Source organism: Sinohyriopsis cumingii, chromosome 2, assembly GCF_028554795.1.
Source record: "Sinohyriopsis cumingii isolate HCF-2022 chromosome 2, ASM2855479v2, whole genome shotgun sequence".
NCBI lineage: Eukaryota > Metazoa > Mollusca > Bivalvia > Unionida > Unionidae > Sinohyriopsis > Sinohyriopsis cumingii.
In genome coordinates this window covers 37300769-37318995 of record NC_142962.1, presented here as the reverse complement: position 1 = coordinate 37318995, position 18227 = coordinate 37300769, and the positions used below count along the sequence as shown (strand labels likewise).

Here is an 18227-nt window from a genome sequence, read left to right as displayed (position 1 = left end):
TGGGTTTTACATATTTATCTTTATCATGATATCCAAAAAGCAGCAATAGCAGTTTTTTGATCTGGGTCTTTGATAGTTGCAATACCATCAGACGTGAATTTAGCTGTAATGTTAATTCTGACTCTTGGCAGAGGTTGTGGTTGAACTTCAGGTTATGGTTGAGGGGGTTGCTGGGTGTAGCGGTTGAACTGCTTGAAGACTGACAACAATATCAACAGGTGATGTTTCAAGTGCTTGTTGAGCCGCCTCAGTTGCTGTAATCGTTTTCTTGATTGGTTCGATAGTTGGTTTAAATATTTGTTCTACACTTTCTGCAAATTCCACTTGACAAGATTGTAGTTGCAGCTTGACAGAATCACGGACTGGAATATATTTTTTTAATTGCCTCTAATCGCTCTCGAGCTAATTTAGCTGTGCGAGTTTCCATTATTGACATAATAATTATTTAAATACTCACACATTACAGTAGCAGGGAGGGTGCGACCAACAATAAGTGTCCGAAAGGTAAATAAAAAATACGCATACAAATTTAGAAAAACACGAACGACAAAGAAAAAGTAACAAAATAAGCTAACCCAATTAGAGACACTTTCGGTTTTTGGTTAGAGTGCAAAATTCCAATGTATAGATTTCGATGTGCTTGAAGAAAATAAACAAATTTGACAAGTAACCAAAAGTCATATTTATACATAAGAAAACTGGGGGAAAAAAATATTTAGCTAAGTTGTGTAATAAAATGTACACGCTTGAAACAGTGGACCATATTTAAACACTTTTTAAGCTTGTTGAATGCTACGACTGAACATTGTATATATACTTTTGTATATTTTTACGTAACATTTTCCAATTTGATCAGTACCCTATTTTTACTCCCAAAACACAGTTAGTTGGTGTTAAAAGGAATTTCTAAAATCACCTCATTTGAATGTCAAATAAATAAATAAATAACATATGAGATTCTGTTTTAAGTGGGAGGTCGTGTCGGTCTAATTTGCTGGAATCGCTCGGGGACCGCATTTCAATAATAATGAACATAAAAACAGTTAACATGCTAATTCATGCTGCAAAGGATTAAGTTAAAACTAAGACTCACCAAAGCTTATAAAAACATAACCTTAAAATTGATGCTGTCATTACGGAAACAGACGCCATTATAGACTTTATAAATTCAGGCAAGAAAAGGAAAAAAAGGAAATAAAGTGTAAGTAACCGAAAACTGTTCTCAGTCAACTTGTAGTCGTAGAAACTCTGTTAAAAAGTAACAAACACGTATCACCTTAGGCTTACTAGTGACCGAACTTGACTGCGATCGTCGCGCGGAGTTTGAAAGGTACATCAGAGGGGTCCTTTTGGGATTCCACCGCCTAGACAAAATCGGCCATGAATCTGGGGTTAAACGTATTACAGCTGATTCAAGATTTGTCGAATACAGTCAGTAACAATGAGATTCAGAAAGGTTCCATTTCAGTATATACAAATTTTCATCAACTTAGGATGCATTGTGACGGGAATGTGTACGTGTTTGCCACTGGGGTCCGTCACCAACGTTTTCCTGGGACAGTGTATTCTGTACACTAATGCCGTGGTGCGACTTGTAAATAATGATACAGTGATTCTGGATTCGGTTCAAACAGCATGGTCGGATGTAAAACGATGTCATTTTACCACTTTTGCTCCAGTTCTTGGCGTGATACATGCCTTCATTTGGTGCTGGTATTATTTTCTGATGAAGGCTGACTTCAAGGGAGAAAAGTAAGTAAACTTTGGAATTTTCAGTTGAACAGGGACAGTAAAGGCTAAATCTTATTTATGGAATAGAACTTAAGCTTACACTAAAGGTGTTAATGGAAATGTATGCTCTCATTTAATAAAAAAAATGAAAACAAGCATGAAGGTAGTATGTTGTGAATATTATATAAAATAGCGAGGTTTAAACAAAATTATCCTGACAGACGACCGTTAGGCCTATATCCGCGTACGAATTGTTACCATGGTGATATCTCTTGAACGGAAACGAATTTTGACTTATTTTGCATAATTTTAAAATACCTATAAAAAAAATGATCTTAAAACTTGAGCATAACAAGTAACTATTCGCGTCCGTTCGTCTTATAATACTAGCGATGTCATAGCACATCATGACAATTGGTAGGCCTACGCGGTGAGAACTGGCCCTCCACAAGTAGGCTGTGAATCTCCGTTTGTTTGTACCCCCTACCGATTTCAGTGACCAAAATGGCACTAATACTGGCATACCCAGCACCTTTCATGCTTAACGGACTTTCCATACTAACACGGCACCATATTGCATACACTCTAGGCAAGTTTATTTCCATCAAACATAATGACGTAGTTCATCCTATTTGGTAACTGCCGGATAATTCCATAAATTACCATAACATTGAAAGTTTGGAATTATATCACTTTGCAAACATGAACATAGAAATTAAACCGCTTGTTAAATCCACGTGAAAGCAAATTTGTTGTTGTCATTCATTTTCTTTGCTTGACTATACATTGTAAATATCGGAAGCAGACGACATATGTGTACATCTTTAGTTGAGCATGACACCCCTATATTGAAAATGGACTTGTCCAGAAACTGGCAGTGGGGTTCCGAGCATGTCAGTGCGTCATAAAGAAAACTTCTGTTAAGCACGAAACGTGCAGTATTTTTAACATTGAGAAACTAGAATGTTTTCCATACAGTTCGCGTGGTGGAAAATTTCAATCTGGTTCTGAAATACTGAGATGTTTCAATAGATATGATTACATTCATATTTAACAAACAAAACAAAGAAGAGCAATACCTCTGGGTAGTTATGCCATCACGGATGAGAAACTACTAGACAAGGATCGTAAAATTATGAAGAAAATTACAACTCCTAATCAAGTGCTAAGGCACTTTCAAGTTAAAACTTAAACACAAAAGCCATGTTTTCCATCACGTACTCGTTATGGAAGATTTCAGTCCTCTTTAATACACTAAGGTACAACAATATACAAGTAATTGGATAACAATATGCTAAGGCATATAGAATAGCTACATTACAAACAACCAAAAATATGACTAGATAAGCAAAGAAACTATGATTTGATCTAGATAGAGCTGTCCATACAAAAAAAGGGAGACATAAAGCAACACGAACACACAAAGCACATCGCAGTGGACAAAACGGACTCTGGCAGTGCTCAAAGTAAAACAACGGGGTAAGGGAAGGAACACTAACCTACGACTTAAATAGTCCCTAGGAAAGTTAGTACTCCCCTAGGTTCCAAGTGAGGAAGGATAGAAACCAGGCCCACTGCCAGCCCAGGCAAAAGGAAGGGAGCATAACCACCCAAACTTCTAAGGGATAAAATAACTTTAAAAAATTGACGAACAAAACACAAAGCCACCCTGACAAAATTATATTTTTATTATTATTCTTGGAGACAAATAACACTTATAACACATTAGTGGGTGGACAGGGAAACCCATAGCACATAACACTTTTAGAAAAACAGGGTGTCACTTCAAAGCCTTAACCAACTATATATGTTGGGATGAGATTATGAGGTGTCAACAAAGAGTACAGTGTTAGGGCCAGTCTACGCACAGTCAGGTTAGAAATCATAAATCAATGAATGAATTGACTAAGTTCCTTGCACTTTTTATCACATTAAAGTTTTCCATTATTTAAATTGGTTGCGGGGAGGTCTACAAACAAACAGGGAGGTATAGTCAGATTTAGAGTACAGATAATACACCCTTCAAAATCATAAGGCCAGAAAAGCAGACAATCATCTGCCAGTTTTATGTGGAGGGTGATGTTCAACAAGACACGATGAGGTAAAATCAACTTATACATAACTAGTATACAGTAAAGATGAACAGAATTTCAGAAAACCAAGTTTGCATATTTTTTTATAGAGTCATAGAGTCAGCGGTATTGAGGTACTGAAGCATTTACTTGTACCTTTCTGAGGTATATTCCTTCCACAGTGACACCTATCATCTCATTTAATTAAAAACACTAGTTATGTAGAAAAGCATGCATATCAAATTACATTGTTACCTTCCCTCTTACTCTACTTAGCTTGCTTTCGATCAGAGAACCCTATGTTGGGAAGATTTTGTGTTGCGTTATTTGTTTTGATGCACTTCACATATGTCTGCTTCTGCTTGTGACATCGTTGTACATCAATAACACACAGAAAACTCAAGTTTTCAGGAAAAATTACATAAAGACATTGACTTTAGTATTCATAAAGCTAGTCTTATAGCAATCATAATTTTGATTTCGAGAGATTTTCTCATGAAAGCAAAAATAATTTGATTAAATTGGGAAAAATCATATTCATTTGGTATTATAATAAAATTGTTAATAAAAAAATAGATTTAGAGTATGACCTATTATTTATAAAGTTAATTGGCAGCATGAATATGCAGAACCTCAGTTTCCATAGCAACTACAGAAGCGCCTGACTTAGTATTTCACATGCAGGAGCTTTCAAATCACAGTTAAATATAGTAATCAGCTACAAGTAAGACCTAATGTTATTCAGTTTAAAAATGTAATCTCTCTCTCTCTCTCTGTCTCTTTCTCTCTCTCTCACACACACGCACATCGCAAGACAGATCTATCCAACTGTATATTGGCAATATTATCTGATGCCTTCATAACTATTGCACTTGATAACACCCACCATGGAATACCAGTTAATCTTAGAACACAGCCTAGTAACGGGGCACCAGAATTTAGAACATGCGAAAGATGAGAAGGTTCCAGTAACACGATAAAAAGAAGTGAAGTAGTTTTAGATATGCAATGACATGCAGTGTACAGTCAAGATTTCATGCAGGGAATCAATGAACATATTATTTTCAGAGTCTGTTGATAATCATCATCATCATCACATTGTATAAATAGGTCAAGGTATCTCAATGACCAGGTTCAGTGAAGTGATTAAGCTTTGTTAAGTTTTTACTATAGACAACACCATTTTGCTTTTTAACAAAATGGAAAATCTGAGCCAAGACTGCAAGCATTCATCAAGAAAGACAACACACTTACTTCAATAATTTGTTGGCTTAATGTATTTGTTCTTTATATCTTTCAGGCATGATGATTATCTTTTGGTACCCACAATACATACAAATGGAGTCATGTTTTTCATCCTGTTGGTTGCCAGTAGCATGATTGGTTCTGGCATGGACATATGGTGTAATAGCGTGGAGAAGGATGGACAGTTGGGGTAATCTCTCTTTCACACACACAATTTCACAGAGATAGCTGGATAATTGTGTCTTTTCTGTCATTTAATTGATCACTCAACACATATTTGATATGCTTTCTACAAGTAACATCATTGCTGTTACATGTATCATGATAGCAGTTGTTACCTAAATTCTTCCAATGGACTGTATAACAGTGAATTTTGGGGCTAACATTATACATCAATACTCAGAAGAGGTGCTGTTGGAATGTAGCAGCTTAGGTGGAATCACTAAATATAATGGTTTCCAGATACACTATAACTGTTACTGACCAGCACCATTGTGCTTCAGTTTGCTTGAATGAAAGAACATCCGAATTTGGCGAAACCAGTAAGCTTCTCAAAGATGTGTCTTACCTCGAGAGATAAATATAGAGAAAAACAATATCTTGGCTCTGGCTCAGAGAGAAATAGTTACTAATGTACCTAGGTTAATAAATATTGATTCTGATGTGAGATTCATTGCTTTTATGAGTATTGCACCAGATAAGAAACAAATACTAACACAAAAAGTAATGATATTCTTAGATTTTTACTGTTCTGGAATGTTCAGAAACATCTAGAAAAAATAGTTTGTTTTTCAATGTCTGAAAGAGATAGGATACATATATTTGACTCCAGCATACCTCCAGAGCCCAAGTACAGACTGTACCTTGCCTGTGTCCACTGGTAGTAGAGCACATTCTTGAGGAATGCTTCAACTTTCAACCCGTGAAATACAATTTTTTATATATATGTGATCTCAATCGCAGTGATTTCCCCAGAAATTATAGCACCGGGATAAGCAAACATCATGATATACAAGAGGAGTACATGTATTTAGATAGCATTTTTTTTTTCCCTAAGGTATGACATGATTTAATAAAATATTCATATGTAAATTTAAGTAAATGATATCCAAAATTTCTTCACTTCCCCCATAACTTTTGATTAAATTTAAAGTCTTTTAGGCAAGGTACTTTTGTACTAATTGTCTTACGGTAATTCAGCACACTCTGCAGCAACCTGTTCCTTAAAACAATCTTGAGCTGTTCATTGTAGAAAATGACCTGTCACAGTCAGGGTTAAAAAAGGGAACATAAATTGATTAATGGATGTACAAAAAGATTCCATGTCAGTCATTTGGGAAAAAATTCTTAAAGATTTAAGACAGTGATGTGTTTTCAAATTATTATCACAGTATCACTAAGATAATATATATTTCTATTCATCAGGAACAATATATCATTGTATTTGTCATTTGTCATTGTTTTTTTTAATTCACTGAATCAATGTCAGGGAATCCAAATATTGTTTTAAAAAATGTATTTTTTCCCCAGTGTCTTTCTTAATGACATTTGCTCCATGATGTGCATAAAGAGCATCCTTATATTGTGCTAATCCACTTTCACATGTTAACACATTAACCCCTGGAGGTTTTTGTCGTTTTCTTCTGAAATTCAAGTAGGAAACACATTTTGAAAGCTGTTTCTGAATACATCCTAATAGATCAACTTCCAGGTGATCTTCCAATAACATAAATGCCTAGTTGTGTTAGAAACATCGTTTTTCATTGGCTATTTGTCTGGTGCATGAGCAGAAGGGTAAAAGTTGGAGTTTTTTTTTTTTGTGTGCTTAACAGACCCATTATTTTGGTATCGAGACCACTCTTTATTCCAAATGCCAATCTTATCCTACTTTTTGCAAAGGTTCATCTGTCTATTTGCAGTTCATATCATTCTGCTTTAGATCTGAGACCAAAAAGTCTAAAATCAGGACACAAAATCGGATTCCAACCACAGGTGAATTTTGGGTGGAAAAAAAATCAGGTCCAAAAAATTAGGTTTTTCCCTCTGTATTTTGTGGTGCAACTAGAAATTCCAGATTATTTGGTATCATTGTAGAGCTACATATGTCTACCTTTCTATAATACCACCCACTTTAGTGTATCTTACATGACCTTGACGCTACAGAACTTGGCACTAGGCTACTACCTCCTGCCATTTAAGCTCATCACCAGGGGTTAATGTGTTCAAATTATGTCATCTCATGAAAGTGGAAGTCAAGATGTGAACCCATCTTACTAAACAACATATCATCAGTTAAATTAGCATGCAAAATATTCCAGTTATTGTTTGAAAAATATTTAAAATATAAATGAAAAAATAATCCAGCACTTTTATTTACAGGTTTTCAAAACAAGTAAAATTGGAAGATAAAATTGCTCCTTTTGTTACTTGGATAGAGTGAAAAAAATGACAAATTAAGTTTAGGTCTACTGACTAACTTTTTTGCAATTTAAATATAAAAAGGTAATCACGAATAAAATGCAACTTTCCTCCTTGTCACATTTTCCAGAATATAATAAGAATGACAAACGTCTCAACAATAGCTACTGCCGCTACTATATAAAAACAATAATATTATATTCCAGTAGTGCCCAAGGAATTTCACTCACCATCTTCAGTCTTATCTGTTAATATTTAAGGAGATCTGAACCAAAATTTAGCATTATGGAAAACTTAACCAGCTGATTGAGCAAATTCCACCCAAAGACAAAGTCTTCCATTCAGTGTTGAGCCCAATCCATCATTTCTTAAGCTCATTTTTGGTGAACTAATGCTATCTGAATCAGAAATCACCACAGGTGACACCAGTCTCTCTGATCATCATAACCAGGTCAACATGTAAGGAAACTTTATTGATGATGACATACCACCAGCCAAAATCTTAGACCTTTTGAGGGAATGTGGTTTTTATAACCAATTTTGACCCTTCATTTGAAGGATTTAATATTGTTTACAATTTTATTTTTATATATACCTTTTGAAGAATTTTAACATATTTACTTTTATATTTTAGTACCACTACATGTATATATACTCACTTATAAATCAAGTCCAACTGCATGCTGCTGAGACTCAGATCTGCTGTTGCATAATGAATCGGCAGATATAGGTGTATGCAGTTGTTAGGAGTAATCAGTAGAACAAACGACATACATCCTGATCTGCTGGCACATTATGTGATGGCAGATTATGTGATGGCAGATGAGAGTCTCTCTAGTTTGCATTTGGACTTGATTTATAAGCAAGAATAAACAATACATGTTTATTTTTGTTCAAAAAGCTTGCATCTCTTAACAGTTTAATTGTTACATTTTTATAACTTAACTTTTAATCAGCACCTTGTAGCCAGTATTATGCTGACATGCCCTTAAACCCTACTCACATATTAAGAAACATTAGGACTTCTGTTGCTTAAAGTTTCCTTAAATTTTGGCATGTCTTCCAGTTTATCTTTACTCAGAGTTGTCTTTTGGTAGCACAACATGACCCCTTATTGGAAGGAACATGGGTGTAAAAATTGCCATCTGGCCTGGAAATAAAAAACAAACAAACAAACTGTGTTAGCCAGTTACAAAGGACTTTACAATAAAAACAAAATGTAACCTCATTGAAATATGAGATATTGGTCAGTGTTCACCTTTTCACATGAGGTATAATACTTCTCAAGGCCCATCCTTTCGCAGTGTCATGATTCAGGTCTAATAGTATGATAATGGAGTTATTGTCATAAGCCGAATGCACATATTGAACCTAAGCCAGTAAAACAGGTAATAATGCCCTTCTTTTCTTGTAATGAGTGGTACTAATACAAGCATGTTTTAATAGATTTGGATGAACTGTGCTTGAGATTAAACTCAAGTTATAAAAGCATAAAAATAGGTCAGTGACCTACATTTGAAATGAGGGTGTAGTTACTCATCAAGATGCATGTCCTCGCCAAGTTTTATGATACCAGGTGTAATGGTATGCATATGGATGCCAGCAGCACCATGAGCCTTAGCAAACACGTGCCTATTTGGATTATTTAGGTGGGGTCCCCTGGATTTATGTGCTGGGTCTCTTGTGAGCACAGCATTTTGACATAAACTTCTAAAACATTTTATATGATATTGAATTGAGCTGGGTACCACAAAAAGTTTTGTACTGCAGTATTTCTGAACATACCATGCTGCAAATATATTTAGGGACCATCAAGATAATGTTCTGGTACATGGGCCTGACGCTTCTCTTTAAAAACATTTTCACTTGTCAGTAGCTGGAAAAATTTGCTCTGATTTAAAGTAAAAGACCACTGTATTATATCCATTATATTATTTAATTTTTTTAAATCTTGAGATAAAAGAAAAGAAAATACTTCAGCTCAAACAAAAATCGCAGTACCCCCCCCCCCCTGCAAAACTTAAATGGCAAGCACTTTATAGCAGATGATACTTCTGTGTGTATGTTAATTAATTGTTGTATAACTCGTAATCTAAAAACTAACTAAAGTAGGATATTGTGCTGACATTAGAAAGCGGGTTGATAAAAAAGGAAGTGTTGACAATGTGACCAACAATTTAAAATTTACAATGTTGATTTGCAGGGAAACTTTGGTTGAGATGCCAACCCCAGGGCAAGATATTTATTAGAGAGAGCCAGTAAGCATCCAGTAAATATGAAACATGCTTACTCAAGAAACGAGAAGATATTTAGTACACTTCATATATTACTTAAAAATGCAAACAAAAATAATTGCCCTTCTCAAAATTTTAGGATGAGTGTTACAAAGGAATGCATATTGTTATCACATTGACATATGACTTTTAAAGATTTTAAATTTTCCATTACTGGTAAGTTGCATTTGTTCCGAATATCTTTCACAACATTCTTTTTGGCCACCCTGTTGGCATATGTGACTTGTATCAAACATGGGATTAAAGGATAATAAATATAACTTTTAATTTTCAGAATTGTGAAAAATATACTCTTTTGAAAAGAATTTTTTTTTTTTTTTTTAAACTATTTATATTTATAGCTTATCAATCGATTCCAAAGCTACTGATCTACTGGTACAGGGAAAAAGTACTTTAGTACATATGACCAGGAAAACAATGCTGCAGTAAACCTCTAATAATTATCCCCATTAGAATCAATTCACCCTGCACCAGAATGTATACAAATTCCTTTTAAAAAACCTGGCAGTTTTTATCCTCTTTGACCAAGAATTGAAAACCACTGGCCCAAGTCAACATTGCAAGTGACAGTTTTTCAAACTGAAAAAAGTTTCCACTCATTCTCCCAATCAGAAGGTGCTAATTCACATGTGAGCATTGTTTCTCTTTAATGAAAATGATGTGCCCAGAATATTGTCAACTTTGTTCATTGAAAGTCTATCCTTTTTACTATCACTGCAAGACATGGCCAATTATATGAAACTGTTGAATGCCCCTAGTACTTATAAGCAAGCAAATTGTAAAGAATTAAAGAATATCCTGTGTTTTCATGCTGAATACTTAATTAATTGAAGGCAAATAGCAACTGGTGGTTTGATGTAAATGAAAGTAATATGAATTTTAAGATTGTCAGAAATGATTGAAATGAAACTAATGACAGTGATACATGTAATTGGGACTTCTCATCATGAGATATCAGTGCTGGGACTGACCATGGGAATTTATCATGAGCATCTGATACCAGTACCAGGGAGTGACAATGGGGGGACTTTCCCACAGCATCTGATGCCAGTATTGGGGACAATGGGGACTTTCCCTAAGCATCTGATATCAGTAGCATGGAGTGATAATGGGGACTTCTCCTCAGTATCTGATACCAGTACAGGGAAAGGATAGTTCAGACATTCAGACATAAAGAATGTAAAGGAAAATGTAATAATCACACTGTTTCTATCTTTAATAAAAGTTTGGCTTAAAATGACCAAAATGAAATGAAAGATTTTATTTTGTTAACAGCTCAGCAACACTGAAGAAAAACTATGATAGAGCTATTATTTTAATTCTGATATACATGTAGCTGTGATGTAGAAATTATTATGCTGAACATGTAATAATAACTGAATACTAATTTATTATCAGGGAGAAATGTCAGTATGAATTCACTGTAGTAATTTGATTTTTTGTAAATGTTCATTATTATGGTGATTTAATAAGCAAGGAATAAGTACATAATAAGATAATAGGCAGAGACCCCAAAAGTGCAAGACGCTTGACTCAGAGAGACTTAGTGCTCCTTTCTTGGAAAGCTAGAGAAAGCACTGCTTGGTATTGATAAGGCCTAGATTGAGCTTTACTGTCAGCATTCATCATTGACATTTGGTGGAAATATAACCCCTAATTCATGAGCCTACCCACCTTCATTTCTACACAGCTTCTCCTTTATGACTGGATTTCAACCAAATGTGGTAGAACAGGTTAATTGTCGGTGTTAAACATTATTAGTAAGTGAAAGCTAGTCCTAGGTTGGCAGGTTTATTTACTTAGATTTCTGAAAAATAAATAAATTTTAATTTGATTTCGGCCATATTTGGTGTTTAGCTTCATATTGATGAAACATAATTCAGTTGTCAGTTCCCTCTGTCATTAGCAGAGTTATGGCTCCTGATTATCAGACCCACCCACTTTAATTTCGATACATGGATGACTTCCTTGTTGAATTTAAAACTAAAGTTTAGTAGTCAACTGGATAGGAATAAGACCTTACTTGAATTTGAATGCAGTGCTGCTTACGTACATGTACAGCATGCAACATGATCATTCAGCAGAGTTATGGCCCCTTATTTTTTAATTCATCAACTTTCCTTTCTCTGCAAAACACTCCATTGGTATACAATTTTGTGTTCATGACACTTTGGTTTAGTTTCATTTTCCAGTATTTGATCTGCATCATCATGGTAATAGCTATAGAGTTGCTCCCCTGATTGTTGGAATTGCCCACTTTTGTTTTGGTGCAATGATTCCCATAACTATTATTGGATTTAAAGAAAATTTATGTGCAAGTCTGTATTGATATATCTTAAATGGAAATCAGTTATCAGCTTCCAGTATAATTATTTCAAGGAGTTGTGGCTGCTACATGTTTGAGGCTCAATTTTGTATGCAACTTTACATTGAAAAGAACTCACCTGGATCTCGGTGTCACAAAGAAATAGATTATTTCTCTGATTGTCATCGTCCTACATCATGAGAAGTGTCTTCCTTTTCAAATGTGCCTGATTTACTATATCACCATTGTCACCTATCCCTTCCCTCCATGAAACTATACTCCTCTTCCAGTAAAAAGTGAGGGACATCATTTTCTCAAATCTGCTGGATAATGCTAAATTTAATGAAACCAAGATGCTGTTTATTTTTTATTTTCTTTGTGAGGCTGAACCTCACCTAGATGATCTCAAGCTCCTCAACAATATGTTTTGTATGTATCATCCATCAATACCGGCTCAAATGTTTATACATGTGATACTAAGCACACTGTACCAGATTGTGAGGGGGCCCTGAGTGGCCGAGTGGTCTAAAGCGCTCTCCGTTACAGATCACTGCCATCTCATCTCTGTCTGCGTGGGTTCGAGTCTCGGATTCGGCTAATGTGGTTATGTGAGAAAGCTTGCCAGTAGCTTCTCGTGGGTCGGTGGTTCTTTCCAGGGTTTTCCAGGTTCTTCCTCCACCATTAATACTGGCCTATCTTGTGCTGAAAAATGGCGTTAAACCCTACAACAACAACAACAACCAGATTGTGAGATTTGACAAAATAGTCTCCTGAGGTTTAAGCTCATTCTGTGTGAGTTAATGTTTTTTTCTCAGATGTGCACTGGTGTGAAGTACAAACAGATTTTCGTTTGGGTACACATGGGTTGCCACAGATTGGTGGAGCATCAAACTTGTAATCATAGGATCATGGGTTCAGTAATTCACACAGGCCAGCTTGGGTCAGCTGCCTCACTGTATCCATATGAAAAGCACTTAACTATCATTTCTTCAGTGTGATACGTATATGCAATATTGTCTTATACGGGTCATTAAAGCCCATGAAAACAAAAAAAATGTTACTTTTCCCATTATGTTATTAAGTTATAGACTGCATTTAATATGTATACAGTAATTACTGTTATGATAATTATTAGTCAGTTCAGGTTTACTCAGTCATGCAGCTTATTATTAAAACACTTGCAAGGTATGGTTCAAAATATCACTAGGATAATAAAAAAATCTTTATATAAGAAATTTAAAATTCTTTGAAAAATTGATGTCAGGAAGTGGGACTGTGAATTGGTCCAAATGTCTGAGAATTTTCCTCAAATTCACAGAATTCACAGGTACATGTATATGCTGCATGATATTCCTTGAATTCCAAGATCAGCATATCATGTCCATTCATACTAAATTTTAAATGATGTCATAAATGTTAATTTTAGAGAAAGTGAATCTAACAGAAAAGAAAACTATATTATTAGTCATAATATTCCTTCCGTCTGACTCACCATTCCTTGCGTAATTAGGATTAAAAACTTGGCTACATTACATACTAATTACATTCTTCTAGAGTGTGAAGTTCTATGTGACTCACTGTTATGCGTTGGGGGTGGGATGTTCCGAATATTTATTTGAATTACTGAGGAATTCCCACCCTGGCTCGTTTTTGTAGGAAGTGAAATTAGTGATAGAGAGAGGTAAAGCTCCGATTCTTCCAGTCCTCTTCCCCTTTTGTCTTCTCTTCTCCTCCTCCTTTCCTTTCTCTCTTTCTCCTTCAACAAGGCTTGTTCCCTGCCTACTTCTATTCTCTATTTCTCCTTGTGGCGTTCTCCGCCTACTTCTATCCTGTCTCTCTGAGACTCGGGACTTGACTACTCTGTCCCCAAAAGCTTCCTATGAAAAACACAAGGACGTTAGCATTTGTGTTAGCCTTCTTGCTCACACTAAATCAACAATCAATCATCAGATCAAGGTTATCTACATCTTTGGTCATGCATTTGTACACATCGAAAAACACACACATTCTTATAGAAACAATGTTGCAATAAGAGCGGTATCCTACTTATCCTACAGAAATCACTAAATTGCGTCACATCAATATATATATATATATATATATATATATATATATATATATATATATATATATATATATATATATATATATATATATATTCTTAATCTCATTATTCTCAACAATATCACAATAATCTGACGCATTTCTGTACTTTACACTTCCACAAGTGTACACAAATATTCAGATATCCATATAATTTAAATTTACACACTGCAGCCATTTTACAAGCTACCATTTAATTCACAATGGCAAAATCTAGAATATCACATAAATAAATATACTAGTTTACTACAAAGAAACTAAATAGCGAAATACAATATTAATTCTGACGAGCGAGCAATCTACATAATCATAGCTCATTTCTCAAGTACGCATGTAAATTAAACAATACAAGGGTAATTCTACGTGCTAACGATTCTAGTAAGTAAATATACATACTGCACTTAATTACAATTACAATGCCGTAACATTCTGCAATAATCGAGCAAATAACTCACTGACCTTTACGAAGCTTTCTGTCCTTAGAATGTACTAAGAGTTTTCCCGCCAAATCACGAGTGGCTCCCTCGGAGTGAGTATATTCTGCTTTACCAGTACAACAGCTTACAAATCACTAATTCGTTATCAGTTCAAATGACTGTTAAGTTCTGGTTCGAATTGATGGCCCCACCCTTCCTCAGTTCTGATTGGATATCAATTCTACCCCCAGTCGGTCTAGTTTAACAGATGAGCCTCAGGCCATCTGTCAAAGCGGGGAGATTTACAATAGCGTTGAGGGTCCTTTGTTCTTAGAACAAAGCTTCTAACATCTATATGCGAGTGTTAACACCTAACGGGGGGTTCTTGTACAAACAAAATTGCCGTAACAGTGCAGGGTCGACATACTCATTGCGCTAACCCATTCCTTTGTTCCTGACTTACGTAATCGCGGGCAGGCAAACATGACAATGCCCCCACGCTTGAGAATAAAATTGGGATTTTATTCAACAAATTACTTGAAATGCAAATGCACGTTACTGCGTGTAATAAAATAACAAAATTATAGCGACACTACACACTGACTACGGACACAAATATACATACAACATACGGTTATCTACAAAGCTATCTATGACATTTCAGCGCTCCTACTCATGAAAGCAGCGCCTACGTTCTCGGTTCCTTTCACGTATCTAATCTGCATCTGGTACTGCTGTAAGAACAGCGACCATCGCATCAAGCATCCATTCGACAATTTCGCCTGCGCGAGATAGGCAAGATGTTGGTGGTCAGTTTCCAATATGAACTTGCGTCCATACAAGTACCACTCAAACCATGATATTCCGAACACGATTCCAAGGCATTCCCTCTCCGATACTGAGTAGTTCTTCTCGGTAGCAGACAGTTTCCGACTGCCGTATGTGACAGGAAAATGTGTAACCTTGTGCTCTTGCAGTAGTACTGCTCCAAGTCCCATGTCACATGCGTCAGTACAAAGCACGAACAGGTCTGGTAGACGGACAACCGCGTCGGATGTAAACCTATCCTTTTGCGTTTGGAAAGCGTGCTCACACGAATCAGTCCAAATAACTTTACTTGGGGCTCGTTTCTTGGTTAGGTCAGACAACGGCCCCGCAATCGAACTGAAATTAGCCACATACCTCCAGTAATACCCGACCAATCCCAGGAATGACCTCACCTCAGCTTTTATGGTGGGCTGTGCGGCGTTTTTCAGCTGCTCCACCTACAACTTATCTGGGGACAGCGTGCCTTGGCTCAGGGTATGTCCCAAATAGTCCAATGTCCGGAACCCAAGGTGACATTTGGAAGGGCGAGCTGTCAATGACGCCTGACGTAGCCGCTCAAAAACTTCAGCTAACAGAGTTAGGTGTTCACCCCACGTCTCTGTGGCTAACGAGAGGTCATCCATGAAGTTGTGGACACCCCTATCGCGCAAGGGTTCCAACGGTTTCTGCATCATCCTAGTAAAGATACTGGGCGCATTCTGTACCCTGAACGGCATGACCAACCACTGGTAGGTCCTGTCGGGAGTAGTAAAAGCGAGCTTTGCCCTATCCTCCTCCCTTACTGGAATTTGCCAATAGCCCTTGGACAAATCCAGCTTGGAGAAATATTTCGCTTTCGAGACAGAAGCAAAAATATGTTCCGGGTCAGGTAGCATTTCGACTTGAAATTCTGTCACCTGATTCAGCTTCCAGTAGTCGACACAAAACCGATGGGTGCCATCCTTCTTCTGCACTAGGACTACCAGAGAGCTGTATGGAGAGTTGGCAGGTTCGATTACTCCCAGAACAATCATCTGCTCGATCTCCTCCCTTACGACTTATCGTTTTGCATGGGGCAAGGGGTAGGGTTTCCGCTGGACTGGCTGGTCGTCAACCAGCTTTAACCTGAACTCGACAAGTGACGTTCTCCCGGGGTATTTCCATAAGCACATCGGAATACTTGGCCAGCAACGTCTCAATCTCTTCATGCTGTACCGCAGTCAACATGGGGTCGCACTCCACGTCCGAGGGTGGCTGAGCCCTCGTTAACAGACAGCTCGGAACAGTGTTGGCACCTTCCATGTCGCCTTCGGCATCCTCGGTGACTATTGTGGCTATAACAAAATCGCTGACGGTCTCTATTTCCTGGTATCTCTTAAGGAGATTGGCATGGTACAATTTCTCCTTTGTTGGTAGCCGTATCCGATAGGTTTGACCTCCGACCTTCTCGGTGACTACATATGGACCTCTCCAGGAAACTTGCAACTTGTTGTGTTCTTGGGGCAGCAGCAACAACACCTTGTCCCCTACTTCAAACTGGCGTGGTTTTGCGCGCTTGTTGTAATTCTTCGCCTGACGCGACTTCGCTCGCTTGAGGTTCTCCTGTGCGAGGGAACAAACTTCCTCCATTTTGTTGCGCAAGTCCGCGACGTACTGGTAGGTAGTGTGTACCTCCTCCACAGTGTGATCGTCCGTCCACAGTTGTCTCAGTACGGCGATTGGGCCATGTACGGTCCTCCCGTACAAGAGTTCAAAGGGAGAAAACCCTAAACTGACTTGGGGTACTTCCCGATATGCGAAAAGCATTGCAGGAAAGTATCTATCCCAATCTTTAGGGCGGCCTTCGCACAGCTTCTTGAGCGTGTTCTTCAATGTCCCGTTAAACTGTTCAACCAGCCTGTTACATTGAGGGTGATATGGTGTAGTCATAAGATGTTTAATCGACATCAGTCGGTTTACCTCTTCCATCACGCGACTCATGAATTGTGTCCCTTGGTCGGTCAGGATCTCGTCGGGCACTCCAACTCTTGACCAAATCCCAAACAGCGCTTCCGCGACGGTTTCCGAATCAATATTACGCAGCGCGACAGCCTCCGGATAGGGTGTAGCGTAACACTGGTCAACAGTGAAATCATTACTGACTTGAAAAGGCCCTAATCTGTAGTATTTTGGTGTGCCGAACACGAATATAACCGTGAAAAATTTGTATTGGCTCTCGTTTTGAAGATATTCATATACCTCATTTTCTATGTTTCACTGTGTAAATTTCTCCAGTAGGACTGCAGCAACATCCGGAATAATGATGTAACATTGCATAATACCATCATGCTCACATCATCCACAGTTGATTGCATCATTTTCTGATGCAATGCAATACTAATGCCATGCGGCTGCTGAAGTAAGTTGACGTCAGCAGTGTACTATACATGTGTAGGCCTATTATACTAATGCCAGGCGGCTGCTGAAGCTGACGTAAGCAGTGTACTATATAAAGCCCAATCAGATAGGTTCAGCATTTAAAATATTTTAGACGTTGTGCGAGACAGTTCAAGCTACTGTTACATAAAACTTATTATTTTATCCATTTACGTACAATAAAGAACAGTAATGCCTCGAAAGTGTGTTAATACCGCGGACAATTTTTGCTATATTTGTGGGGAAGTGACATTTGCCAACCAGAAGAAAAGTATCAATTCTCAAGTGAAGAAGGCATATCATCTTTACTTCGGATGCAAGGTTGGTGACCAAGACAAGCCTTGGGCTCCGCATATATGCTGTGCTACATGTACAACACAGCTTTCACAGTGGTTGAATTGCAAAAGGTCATCAATGCCGT

At 37.2% G+C, this 18227-nt stretch overlaps 1 protein-coding gene across 1 annotated transcript in view; it reads left to right on the top strand.

The window, feature by feature from the left end:
* The first annotated feature begins 1346 nt into the window (after positions 1-1346).
* LOC149804655 (transmembrane protein 179-like) overlaps positions 1347-18227 on the top strand; it is a 35667-nt gene continuing 18786 nt past the window's right edge. The window contains exons 1-2 of the mRNA XM_089933003.1: positions 1347-1752; positions 5104-5238. Of these exons, the coding sequence (XP_089789129.1) occupies positions 1442-1752; positions 5104-5238 (446 nt within the window). The 5' untranslated portion in view covers positions 1347-1441. The remainder of the gene's footprint in view (positions 1753-5103; positions 5239-18227) is intronic.